This window comes from Harpia harpyja, chromosome Z, assembly GCF_026419915.1.
Source record: "Harpia harpyja isolate bHarHar1 chromosome Z, bHarHar1 primary haplotype, whole genome shotgun sequence".
Taxonomy (NCBI): domain Eukaryota; kingdom Metazoa; phylum Chordata; class Aves; order Accipitriformes; family Accipitridae; genus Harpia; species Harpia harpyja.
The window spans coordinates 116,561,737-116,574,398 of NC_068969.1; the positions used below are offsets into that span (position 1 = coordinate 116,561,737).

At 35.0% G+C, this 12,662-nt stretch overlaps 1 protein-coding gene across 9 annotated transcripts in view; it reads left to right on the forward strand.

Moving 5' to 3' along the window:
• NEDD4L (NEDD4 like E3 ubiquitin protein ligase) overlaps nucleotides 1-12,662 on the forward strand; it is a 193,318-nt gene that overhangs the window by 144,484 nt on the left and 36,172 nt on the right. For 5 of the 9 annotated variants that reach the window (XM_052778721.1, XM_052778722.1, XM_052778724.1 and 2 more), the window contains 5 exons: nucleotides 1,590-1,664; nucleotides 3,639-3,698; nucleotides 8,946-9,077; nucleotides 9,556-9,675; nucleotides 12,143-12,340. In XM_052778721.1, coding sequence (XP_052634681.1) covers nucleotides 1,590-1,664; nucleotides 3,639-3,698; nucleotides 8,946-9,077; nucleotides 9,556-9,675; nucleotides 12,143-12,340 — 585 coding nt within the window. The remainder of the gene's footprint in view (nucleotides 1-1,589; nucleotides 1,665-3,638; nucleotides 3,699-8,945; nucleotides 9,078-9,555; nucleotides 9,676-12,142; nucleotides 12,341-12,662) is intronic. The other 4 variants (XM_052778723.1, XM_052778719.1, XM_052778720.1 and 1 more) reach the window with 2 other exon arrangements.

Here is a 12,662-nt window from a genome sequence, read left to right on the forward strand (position 1 = left end):
ATTTATTTTTTAATGCCTAATTTTTGTCAATAATGCATGCCATCTGTGGATTTCACCATGAAGTATATGAAAACCAAGGTGGAGCATTCACTCCCTGAAGAGCTGTATTACAGCTACAGTTTTCATTGCAATGTCTGTTTTTAAGAGAAGTGTCATCTGCTTAATTTTTGTCTAAGAAACAATGTTCTTAGCTTAATTGCTAAGATTTTTTTTCCATCCATCTTAAAATTTTTTCTTGCCAGACAAATTGGCCTGCTTTTATGCTAAGGTTTCCCATCACTTACACTTAAAAAATCATGTGGGACAGAGGATTTTTAATGTAAGCGTTGCCTTTTCTATTTGACCTTTCCAAAGAAATTCATAGCAATTCACCTGATCCTCACCAATTTCAAACCAGAATTCCTGGAGTTAGTATTTTGACGTGGTGTAATACTGCTGCATTCTGCCACTGTTTTTATGATAGTAGGGAAAAAAAAAAAATCACATCTTTTTTCTGTCAGAATTTGCCCTTTTTTACAATATATATGAAGGGTCTCCATCAACAGAGAAATTGTATATGCCACCACCTGGTAAAATAGAAGTAAATACTAATTGTTTACAGGAGATTTATATTTATAGGTGCCCTAATGATCATTAGAATATAGAGTTCTATCTCTAGCAATTAGTTTGGTTTTGTATGAAATTTCTGGATTAACTCCAGCCAGTAAACTTCTGAGCACTTCTCTACCATTTGTTAAACAGTAAACTTTAAAGCTGTCTTAATGTTATTATTGAAGAATAAGCTAAGCATCATGTACTAAGATGCAAATTTGGTAATTTCTTAATATGCCAACAGATGATCTCAGCAAGGCTCCCACTGTGGCTGTAATCCCAGTGAAAGTTCTGCAGAACTTGCTGCTTTCCCAGCCAGAGACTCAGGGTGTCGTAGACACGAGAACTACATAATCATCCCCTGTGTAGGATTGGCATCCTCTCCTGCCCCTGTGCAAGTAATGAATATAGGGGTTAACTGGTGCAGTAAGCCATATGTAGAAATTTGTTAACTCTAGCCTATTGATATTTCAAGGACTACATTGCCAGCATTCAGCCAGAAGTTGTACAGCTTCCTTAAACTGTTTATGTTCCCTCCAGGTTCTCCAAAATGTCTTCCAAAGATATTTGAAAATAGTTTTTCAAAAGGTCCATGGCATTCTCATGTCCCATTATGTCTTTAGTTAATCTTCCCCTTTACTGCTGTTTCCACAACTGGTAGTTTTCCTGTACGTTTTCCAGATGGGATGGCCTATCCTATTCTCTTAGATTAGGTCAATAAAACATTGTAACTTGGATGCTGAAGATGAGTACAAGATGTGTATCCATGTAATTTCCTTTTCTCAGTTAATTTGAAACAGTCCAGGATGGAATGCTGAGAATTCAGATTTTTCGTTGCTTGCCATGTTTCTGTAGAGGTATTAAAACTAAAGGCATGGCAACATAAATATTATTTTTTAGGGGTTTGGATTAAATGGGAGAAAAGTAAAATTACTGAATAAACCCCCATGTTTTAAGACACCTTAACTTAAAGACATCTTTTTTTTTTTTCTTTTCAGCAAAGAGATCCCTCTTCAAGATTAAGATCTTGCAGTGTAACAGACACCGTTGCTGAACAGTCTCAATTATCCTTGGTAAACCAAAGCTAACTTCTATTTCTTTCTTTTTGTTTGAACACTCTCTGATTCTGAATAATATCTTTTTTTAGGTCGGTTCTAGTCAGATATAGATCAGTAACCAGTATGGGCCTGTGACTATCCCAAATAGTAATGGATACCAAATTAATATCATCATGGTCAGCAACTAAAAGGAGGACATTCATGAGAGAGAAGAATGTTTTGAGACTGAGAGCATAGTCACACTAACTTCAGTTATCTAACATCGAAATTTCGGTTACTACACTTCAGATATATAGTCAGTGGAGAGAGAAAATCCTCAAAGGGGTGTTTTCAGCTGGGGTAGGAGAGGGCAGGAGCACCATCTATACTTGGAACTGTAGCAGGTGCAGGACTCTCTTATCAGGTATATTTTTGTGTCCCATAAATTGATTTTACTTGGAATATATAAATCTGTATAACGTTAAAAAGGATTGGTGTTTTACCTAGTTGTAGTTGAAAGGAGCCTTTTTGTGATAGCCCTCACATGATAGAACTGAATAGAATTGCATCTGTTGTGGTTTTTTAATCTAAGTGATTTAGGTAAGCAACTTTTGCAATTTTATCTAAATAGATTCTTCAAGCAGGAAAAGGTACAAAGATGTTTTTTAAAAAAAGGTTCTCTTTCATGTGATAACCATGTACAACTTTGATCTGATTGATAGAAAGTTCTACATATTTTGTCCTACAAGCCTAGTATGAGGATTGCAAAGGTGGTAGGCTGTAGAGAGACTACTTAAAATAGGATTGTGCAAGATATGCTTTTGAATAACACTGTTCAGATTTTCAAAATAATTTAATACTTAAAAAAGTGGTACTTTTCTTCCAGGATTTTTTCCCCAGTTTTTTATTAGAAATATATTACATATGAATCTACAAATAGCAAATTTGTGTATCTTTTTATGGAAATGTTGATAAACAGAGTATATCAGTAAGTTTGTTATTAAAGCTGATGTCTCTGCTCATTCTTTCTCTTGCTATTGGGCAGACGTTTACAATAACCATAGTGTTTTTCTCTGCAGTTTAATTTTTTCACAAGTTCTAGAAGTTCTTTAGTGTATCTGCATTTGCTGCTTACAGATGCATGTAATAGCTGCTGTTCAAAGAACTGCTTCTGAAGTATTATCTGTCTTTTTACTTTCTCTTCTGGGTAAACAATAGTGTGGTAAGACAGCCTTAACTGTCTTCTCTCTCTACTAGACAAAGTTGACTCCGAATGCAGTCTGTTCCAGAGGTGTTCTGCTGCTTTATTTAATATCACTTTATGGAGTCTGGATTTCTTTAACTGGTGTAGTCAGATTGGGATTGTGATGTGTCTTTTACTTTATTATTGTAGAACACTTGTTTCATTAGCAGATGTTCAAAACAGCAGAATTGAAAGCATTGCTCTAAAAGAAGGATGTTACCTGATCTTAACCATATTTAATCCTTACTGAGCTAATGATAATTTATCTTCTAGCAACTAAATACATACTTTCTTTCTAAATAGTGCTCTCCTTGACCGTATTAATCCTTACTGAAAATTCACACTATAAGTTCCATCTTTTTCATCTGACTTCTGTGCACTCATTGATGACCAGAATGTATCAATTTTGTTTTTAAATACCATGTTTATGGGCAGAACATGCAAAATTTGTTGGGGGGCGGGGGGGAATCATGTTACATTTAGAATAAATGTTCTTATTATTATCATTGGCAGTACTGAACATACAGAATTGGATACAAGAACTCTTGAAATTAGTTCCCTTTGTGGTTATTGTATGAGATTCTGACTTGGTTATCAGTGATTGATGACTCAATTTTTTTGCTATTATCTTAAACACTATTTCCATCTAATTGCACTCGTTTAATAAATTTGAGTGTCTGTGATTACTTACTCCTAAAGATGTGACGGTAATCTGTGACCTGCATCACTAAATATACTTATCTGTAACATTAATTATTATTTAACAGCAGAGTGGTCCATCTAGGAGAGCTCGTTCTTCAACTGTCACAGGTGGTGAGGAACCAACGGTAATAATACTCTTTATCAAGCACTCTTTCTACATAAAATGTGGGTAGATATAGGTCTTGCACAGTAAGGAACTTCTTTTCACAAAGCAGCAGCGTGTTGAATGAAATACAGCCACTGAATCAATAGGTGTATTTTTTTTGTTGTTTCAAATTTTCTCAAAATTTCTCAAAACACCGCGATTTCACTCAAATACTAGCATGTTTTAATGATGTGGATATGCCACTAACTTTTAAGCTATGCACTAAGGAAATACCATAGGCTTCTAAAAAATGAGAGATACAATACCTAATTCATTAAAAACTGATACTGAAAGAATCAGCGGTTAGAGACATCAAATCAGTATACATGTAGCTGGTTTTTAGCTTGCATCTGTCTTCCCTTACTCTCCATTAGACTAATTAATTTTAATTCTTAAAGTTGATCTTAATTTGAGAACTGTGGAGGTACAGTGATATATCATATAGTTCTTAGTGGTTTTATTTAATGCCAGTTTTCATGTTCTACTAGTTGTTCAGCAGTCCAAGGCTGAATTTTTAATTTGATCATCCCTACAAAAATTCTGGAAGTGCTTTTCGGAAAGTGTAATACAAGGAGAGTGGTTTTAATTTATATTGGACTTTGTCAGAAACATCCCATTCTTATTTAACCTGATTAAATGTCAGTCTGAAGCAAGTTATTTTATGGAAGTCATTTTACAGTAACTATCATAAATAGCTTTTATGAATATATGCGCTCCTAGATAATATGTTTCAGGGAAAGAAATATAATTTAAACTTGGTGTGTTTCCTATTTATATGTGGTAATGTCAGATCTTAATTTGGGTGTTGATGCATCATTCTGTAATACTGTCTATATTTACATATTTACTGGTTTTGAATTTTAGAATCAGAGGATTTTGTATTTGTTCCTGCAAATAGCAAATTTTTTTGTGTCCTTGCAAAACCTGCTTGACTTGTTAATCATTAGTTAAAATGTGTGCTATATTGAACTGTAGTGTACAGGTCTTTTGTTGGCAAAGCATCTTGTCTTGATTATACTTTTTAGAACAAAATATTAATATTTTTATGCAAGTGAGTTCAGACTTCACTGACTCATAATTAATACAGCTATATCACAGATGTTTTACCCAATTATATTGCAGCTTACTAATGGGACCTTACCCCCCCACTTTGTCTTTGTTCAGCGTGCATTTATACTCTGAAACCCAAATCTGTAGAGGACTCAAGTCTTAAATTAGGATTCATGCATTTAAATCCAAAAGCAATATCTTCAAAGGTTGCCATTCTGTTTGTCCTTTAGGAACCTAAAGTTTGTAGACGTACAATCTGTCAATAGTAGAAGTTTCTGGGTCACTTTAGTTTTGCTTTCAGAATCCCTACAAAACTCCTCATTGGACTGGGACCCACAAATTAGATGTTCTTCAGCCTCAGTCCCTAAAGAAGCATGATTCTGCCGGCATGCTGGAAGCATGCCTAACACAGAGGCACAGGGGCGGACTGCACAAAAATGGGATGCCGTGGCATCTTAAGAAGTGATGATGCTCCTTTTTATAACTGGCTTAGTTAAGTTACTTACAAGCAACAAGCACTGAGTTCTGTGGCCTCTTATGTATGAGATGATTTAAATCCACCTGGCTCTTTCAGGAATAGTCCCAGTGCAGGACTGTCTATCCTCTTGAATCTGTTTTGCAGTGAGAATGAAAGATGCGTTGCACTGGCAAGGCAGCAGTAACCATGCTTGGCTCTTTAGCCTGATGACCAATGCAATCAGCGAGTTGAGCCCCTTCAGGAACAGCAGTTACACCCAAGAGTGGCATATCCTGACTGATTGCTTTAATTACTGTTGTTTTGTTTGAGAGTTGATATTACTGCCATGGCCCTGCTGTGTGTGGTTTAGAGTGTGACTGAAGTAGGAAGGAGTCTGTGTTGATTTGTCATTTGTCTTAGCAAGCTTTGGGGCCTGAGGAGGCTATTAAAGGGCATATTCATACACATTAACGTTACCTGATTTTTTCCCCCCGTGGGTCCAAGTCTAAGCATTTAGGTAGCTCATAAGAAGTTGATACACTAAATATTATGTATAACTGTAAAAATGTTACATCTGCCCTAGATACAGTGTGGGTGACTTTTTATATTGGTCGGTAACAGAAGATTAGCAAATTTGTTACTTGAGTGTGTGTAATGAAGTAGGTGATGACTGTAGATAAAGTGCATGTTTGGGTAAATATATCAATATATCTGTGGTTATTAACCACTTTGCTTTTCAGGAATTTTTTTTTTTTTTTTTTTTTAAGTTCCCAAGGACCTTTACCATTCCTCTGTGAAGGGTACATTGTAAAACTAGTCCAAGCAAAACATAAATTAATGCATCATGTGTCCCAGCATCTCCATCCTCATGACATTTTGTCCTTAAACCATAATACTTCCCCCCCCCCCCCCATTTACTGAAGACAGTTGTTAAAAAGCATTCAGGTTTTGGGTAAAAGGCTCTTGATAGATCTCCCAAGTTTCTACTCTGTGTGGTAGAATATCTTTTATACTGGTATCTAACATACGGAAAGGAGATTGAAGGACAAACTCTGTTTTGCAGATTGCATTGTGGGTTGCATTAACCCACAATGAATAGTAAGGAAAAAGGCTGCTGATTAGCTGAATTTATTTTGGTAGAACGTTAAAGAGAAAGGAAGGATCAGGTGGCATAACTAGAGCATCTTTCTTGTGTTTTTGTATCCTCACAGTTGAAGTTGATAATTTGCAGCATGCCATTATATAGTGAATAGATTTATTCAGTGTTATTACAACTAAATGATTCAAATTTTCAGTTTAAAATCTCTGAGTTTTATGTTAAATATACTTAGCTTTTTTCCATCAGAAGAATGGTCATCGGTGCAGTTGTCACTTTACCAGGAAGACTCCTTTCTAAATCTAGAAAGCTTAACAATTGGTTTCTAACCTATGTGAAAGTATTTGATAATTTTCAAGGCTGATTCTGCCCTTGGTTTTATTTTAAGATCATACTAAAAATTTTTAAAGAGTATTCCTTAAACATCTTTAATCTCTTACTCATGTGCACTGCTTTGTATTCCAACATCCATATCAGATGTTCATGGAATTCAATTTGCATTCACCTAGTGAGAATTAAAGAGCTCAGAGCCATGTATGGCTTTTTACTAGTTACAGAGTTCCTACTTTGCAGGACTGAGTCTTCAGTCATTGATCTTTACCAAAGTCATTTGCCCGTAGAGCTGATCCCCTTCTGCCTGCACTTAGGCTGCTTGTATATGAATTAATGCCAATATTTTTATTAAAGGTGTAAAATAATTGCTGGGAAGAGTTGATCACTAGCACAAACTCCAAAAAGAGTAGTATGTCTCAGCCTCACATCAAGAGAATGAGTAAATCAATGAGCTAGGGGTAGATACGGGTTTTTCTTTCCTCCATTCTGTGGGAGCCTGAGTTAAACCACTGTTGGCAGAGACGTGTATCATGGTAATGATACCAACAATTTAAAGCAAGGAAAGGTGCCTCTGCTGCGAGCTTTTTTGAGAATTTTGCCCACATCTGAGATGACCGTCTGAAACACAGCCATGATAAAAGCAGACTGCTAGATGAAGGCGTTTTGGTTTGTTTTCTTAGAATTGCAAAGCTGCCTATTTCTAAAGGAATTAATATTATTGATGATTAATTAAAGTACTGCACAAAGTGGTAAGACAGTGCAGTTCAAGCACTGTTTTTTACTCCGTCATGTGATGAAGACCTTTGGGTTTCATCATCCTTCTGCTATGAAGGCAGATATTTTGAAAGAGTGAAGCAATCTCTAGCATTATAGTCTCCTGATAATTAATGTATAAATATATATTTTAATGTATAAATGTATATTTTAATGTGATTAATAATTAAACCAAGTGCATATTGAACCAAAGATCCAGACATGGATACTGAAAAGCACCTTGCACAAGCTGAGTCTTTGATGCAATTATTAATACATGGGCTTCATTAGAGAGCAAAAATACTGTCCTGCAGAGTTTCACAGTTTGCTTCTATCTGCTGTGAATGACAGAGATTCCTGTATCTCTCTAGCTCTTAGTATTTATATCAATTACTTGAGAAAAACGCCTATCCTGAGTATTCTGATTTTCTTGTTTGCTTCACGTACAGCCAGGATACCTGTTCTTAATCCATTATACAAGCAAGTGATGTCTTCAGAGAAGAGGAGTCCCAAACTAGAAAGTGACTAAGCTTAATGTAGATTTATGTAGAGTGTATGGTCTGAAAATGGTAACTCCCTGGGCACCCTCCCCTTCTAAAGTACATATTCAGATGCCAACAGGGTCAGTGTTAAAAATTCTCTCTAGGCTATTTTTCTTCAAGAAGCTTTGCCATTTGTGTTACGATGTTTTGGGTGGGTTTTGGGGGGGGGGCGTTCCCTCTCCTCTGTGCGTCCCAGAAAAAAATGTCCAATTGGTTTAAGCATTGAATATTTTCCTCACAGGAAGTGCGCAAGACAATATCAGCAACACATAGTAACATAATTATTGTGTTGAATGGTGACATAACGTGTTTAATGACAATTAGTGCCTTTGGCACCATTATCATTATCCATGTATTTTTGTTAGAACAATGTCTTTCTTCTGGAACTTTTAGTAAAAAAATCTTTTCATGCTAAAGTTGGGGCTCCAATTTGGGCTGTACCTTGTGTCTTCAGGACACCTAACCCTGAATGTGCAACATTTTAACTAGTAACAAAATGGTTAAACTTCAGTTTTTAAACCCACAGTGGTTTCTTGCAACTGATTCAAGACACCCTGTGGTAAAGAAAAGAACAGAACCTTGGAGATCTTGACTCAACTGCACAGTTACTTCAATTCTTACTTATCCATACTAATAAAAGGAAAAAACATCCACCTTTTTAAGGAAAAATCATTAAAACACAAAGGTCCTTTTTGTCATTATGTGTAATCTACAAATTAAAAAGTTTGAGGACATACAAGCTTAACTGTTTTCTGAACAAGATGCCTGAATCTGCAAAAGGGAATCAAAAGATCTATTGTGAGAAAAAATTATTTGACTCAAAGGTACATGAAGAAGAGCTTATATTAAATGAAATCAGAAACCATATTTTTCTGTATGTTTGTTGTGTTTAAGGATGTTGTAAGTTAAGTTCCTCTTTTTTAAACAACAGACTTATGAAATATTTTTTTTTAAGCTATTATAAAATAACAATACAGTAATTTCTTGCTTGAACAGCCTTCAGTGGCCTATGTACATACTACACCAGGCTTACCTTCAGGCTGGGAAGAAAGAAAGGATGCAAAGGGCCGTACTTACTATGTCAATCATAACAATCGAACCACAACATGGACACGGCCCATTATGCAGGTATGAAGATCTGTTATAGTGCTTAATTTAGGTAGCAAACACTTAGCATGTACTGAGTATAATTTCAGTTGAAGCAGCTCTTCAGAACTCTGAAATTTAAAAAAAAAAAGTCCTAAGCATTGTCATGACAACTCAGGATAATCATAAAAAATTGCAATGACTGGGATTTTTTTGTTACTTCTTTTAACTATGTTAAGGTACAGGTTAAAATGATTGCTACAATGGAAGGAATTTGCAGAGAGGTACTTATGAACTAATAAAAGGAGGCAAATGCATTCTTAGGATTGAATTTGAAAGTTGTGTTGATCTGTTAATAGTACCATATAATATTTGCCCTTCCAATGGAATTAAATACTTCAAGAAAGTATATGTAATATTTCATAATAATAATAAATAATGACATCATTTTTTAAGTGTGCTAACTCTGGATGAACTGTGTTTCTGACAATTTGCTAAGTTGGTTTTGCTTCTGAAATAGCTTGCAGAAGATGGCATGGTTGGGTCAACAGCAAATAGCAGCAACCATTTAAGTGAACCCCAGATAAGACGGCCTCGAAGCCTCAGTTCACCAACAGTAACTTTATCTGCTCCACTAGAGGTGAGAAACACTGTTGCCAAGAAAGGTTACTTACACCTGACTTCTCATTCTTTGTTGTCCTTACAACTTTTTATTTCCTTTTTAGTTATGCAACGCAGCCACTTTTCCCTGTTATTGATTCTGCCCTAATATATTGCTGTTTTCTTTAGCAGTTTTCCATCTGGATCTTGATATTGTACAGTAGTATTACTTCACTTTTATGGTCATTGAATGATGTATTTTATATACGATTATTTGGTTTGGTCAGCTAAAACGTGATCTGTATGCATGTCTGAAATGCATCATTGTGACTCCCTTCAAGTGCTATGAGTGTAATAAAGCAGAAATATTTTTTTAAGTTGAAACATTTATTTTGATGCTGGTAACTTTGAAAATAATACATGCAATTGAGTTTGGAAAATCTTTGAATTAAGACAGTGATTGCGTTTTATATTCCTTGTCTTTCAAAAGGGTATTTAATTTCTTTTAAGTACCTTTAAAAGTAATTCAGACTACTGTTGAATGATGTTTACTGGAGCATGTCTGAAGAATAACTTAAGTGGCTTCTTACTCAAAAACAATGTGTGTTTTACTTCTGAAAGTGTGATTAAAACTCTTGATTCAGTTAAACTTGGCTGTGTTGAGGAAAGTAAGTTCTTAAAAATTTCTTCTTCAAACTTAAAGTATGGCACCTTATTTGTCCTTCTCTCTTATCTTTCCTACTTGTGTCCCCTTTGCCCCTGCAAAAGTTTGCCAACAATCAAGTGAAGATTGTAACATTTAATTCATTTTATGCATCATTCTTTGTTCCTTATACTGAAATGTATTCAAACTATTGAGCAAGTTGTTAAACAAAAGTAGGATTATTGGACAGATTGTAGTGAGGTGATTATAGTTGATATTTAAAATAAATTATCTCTATGTATATGTAATTCAGATAAACCCTTTAACAATTAACTGCTTAAAACTACCCTTGCCACTGTTAATTTTGAAGACCAAATTTACTGTAATTTAAGTAAATTAAAAGATTCTGAATATCTTAAACATTAAGGGCGTTCCTCTCCCTATTTTAAACAGTTGAGCTGGTGGAAGTCACTGACTAAGCATCTGAAACTTGAGCTAACTTTTTAGGGCAATAACCTATTCCATAGCTACAAAATCAGTATTCTCTTCACTCCAGAATATTCAACTAATCAGTTTGGTGGTTAGTTTGTTCAATGCTCACAAGGGTGCTGAAGAGCACAAACTTGTCTTGTTATACCCAACTCTGAATTAAATTTTTTAAAAAAGGTAAGGTGTAGACTTACTAATATTAAAATCTGAAAATGATACAATCACGAGGAAAAAAAGAGTTCAACTTTTTAGAAGTTACTTCTTTTGTTTAAATGGTTATTTTACTGTAAAATATTCAACTTTGTGTACAAGACATATGGAAAGCTTTTAAGGCAAGATATTTTAAATGCTACTTTTGAACACTGTAATCTAACTGCATTTTCTATCCAAATGCAGCTCAAAACAGGCCACAAATAAGGCTAGAATAATTTTGTAAATATCAATGTTGGTGCCTCATTTTCTAATACAATACTTCAAAAAAAAAAATAATTAAATGTAGGCCAAGTTAGAAAATTGCCAAAATAAGCATGTGTAGATCTACTGAATCTTTATAATTAGCAAAACAAGAAGAAAACAAACTGTTATCATGTATCAGCTAATGAGAGCATGTTTCTGGAAAATAACTGAAAAGTACAAATGCAAAGATATAAACATAGTATTTAGGTCTTGTTATCTGATTGTGGTGGTCTGTATTTTCAAAGGTGAGTAAATCTGGATCAAATTTGTCAAGCTGTTTAGGCATCTAAACATGCAGTTTCCCAGTGAAATTTAAAACAAACAAACACACACATGATATAACTTCCATTTTTAACCAATAGGCATTGATCAGTGAAGCAGTTTTGTGGCTGTGATCATTTACTTTAAAAAAAAAAAAAGTCCAAGATCTGTAATTGCAAATCTCCATTTATTTTAGGAACTTGTTTTAAGTTCATGTTTAACTGTTTTGTCTGAAGTTATACTTGAGAAATGTATTGAAAAATGGATAACATCGCCTCACGTTTAGGATACTCTCTTGTTGTAAAGTAAGATATATTACACGACAAAGCGCGAAGCAATGCTTTTATTTTTTACTTTGTAAAATGAAATACTGACATGTACAGGGCAGCTGCAGTAAAATATATAATCAAATGTGAATACTGTGGACATTCTCATTGCAGAGGGAAGTGCTAAAATACTGTGTCCTTCACAGCAGAAAGCTCGGTATGTTATAAGGAGCAGAATTTAGCTAAGTAAGTTCTAGAAAATCAGTACCAGCACTTAATTCTAGTATTAATTACATCTGGAATGAAAAACTGTTTGCTGTGAAACCAAGTTTTATTCATTTTACAGTATCAAGTGACATTTGTCAAATCTTAGTATCTTTCATTTTCTTCAGGGTATCAAGGACTCCCCTGTGCGCAGAGCGGTGAAGGACACCCTTTCCAATCCACAGTCTCCACAGCCCTCACCTTACAACTCTCCTAAACCACAACACAAAGTTGCACAAAGCTTCCTTCCTCCTGGCTGGGAGATGCGAATAGCACCCAATGGCAGGCCCTTCTTCATTGATCATAATACTAAAACTACTACGTGGGTAAGAGAAGTTCTAGATAATGAATTTTAAATCAGTTGCCATCTTTTAAATGTTTCTATTTTTGTTTTCCTGCCTATATACCCCCCATTTTATTGTGGCATTTGTCTTGTCCTTAAAGGGGGGGATTTGTCAGCCTAACTTTTCATAAAAGTGATGTAGGAATCTTAACTGAATCCTACGCAGTCACAGTACAGTAGCAATAGAATTGAGTAGCTAATTTCATGAAATGCCTGTAGTGCTGCCATTGCTGCACTCAGAGAAAGTAAACTTATTTGATCATGTCCTCTTAGATTTTGGTGCATTTATCCATCATGTACCATGC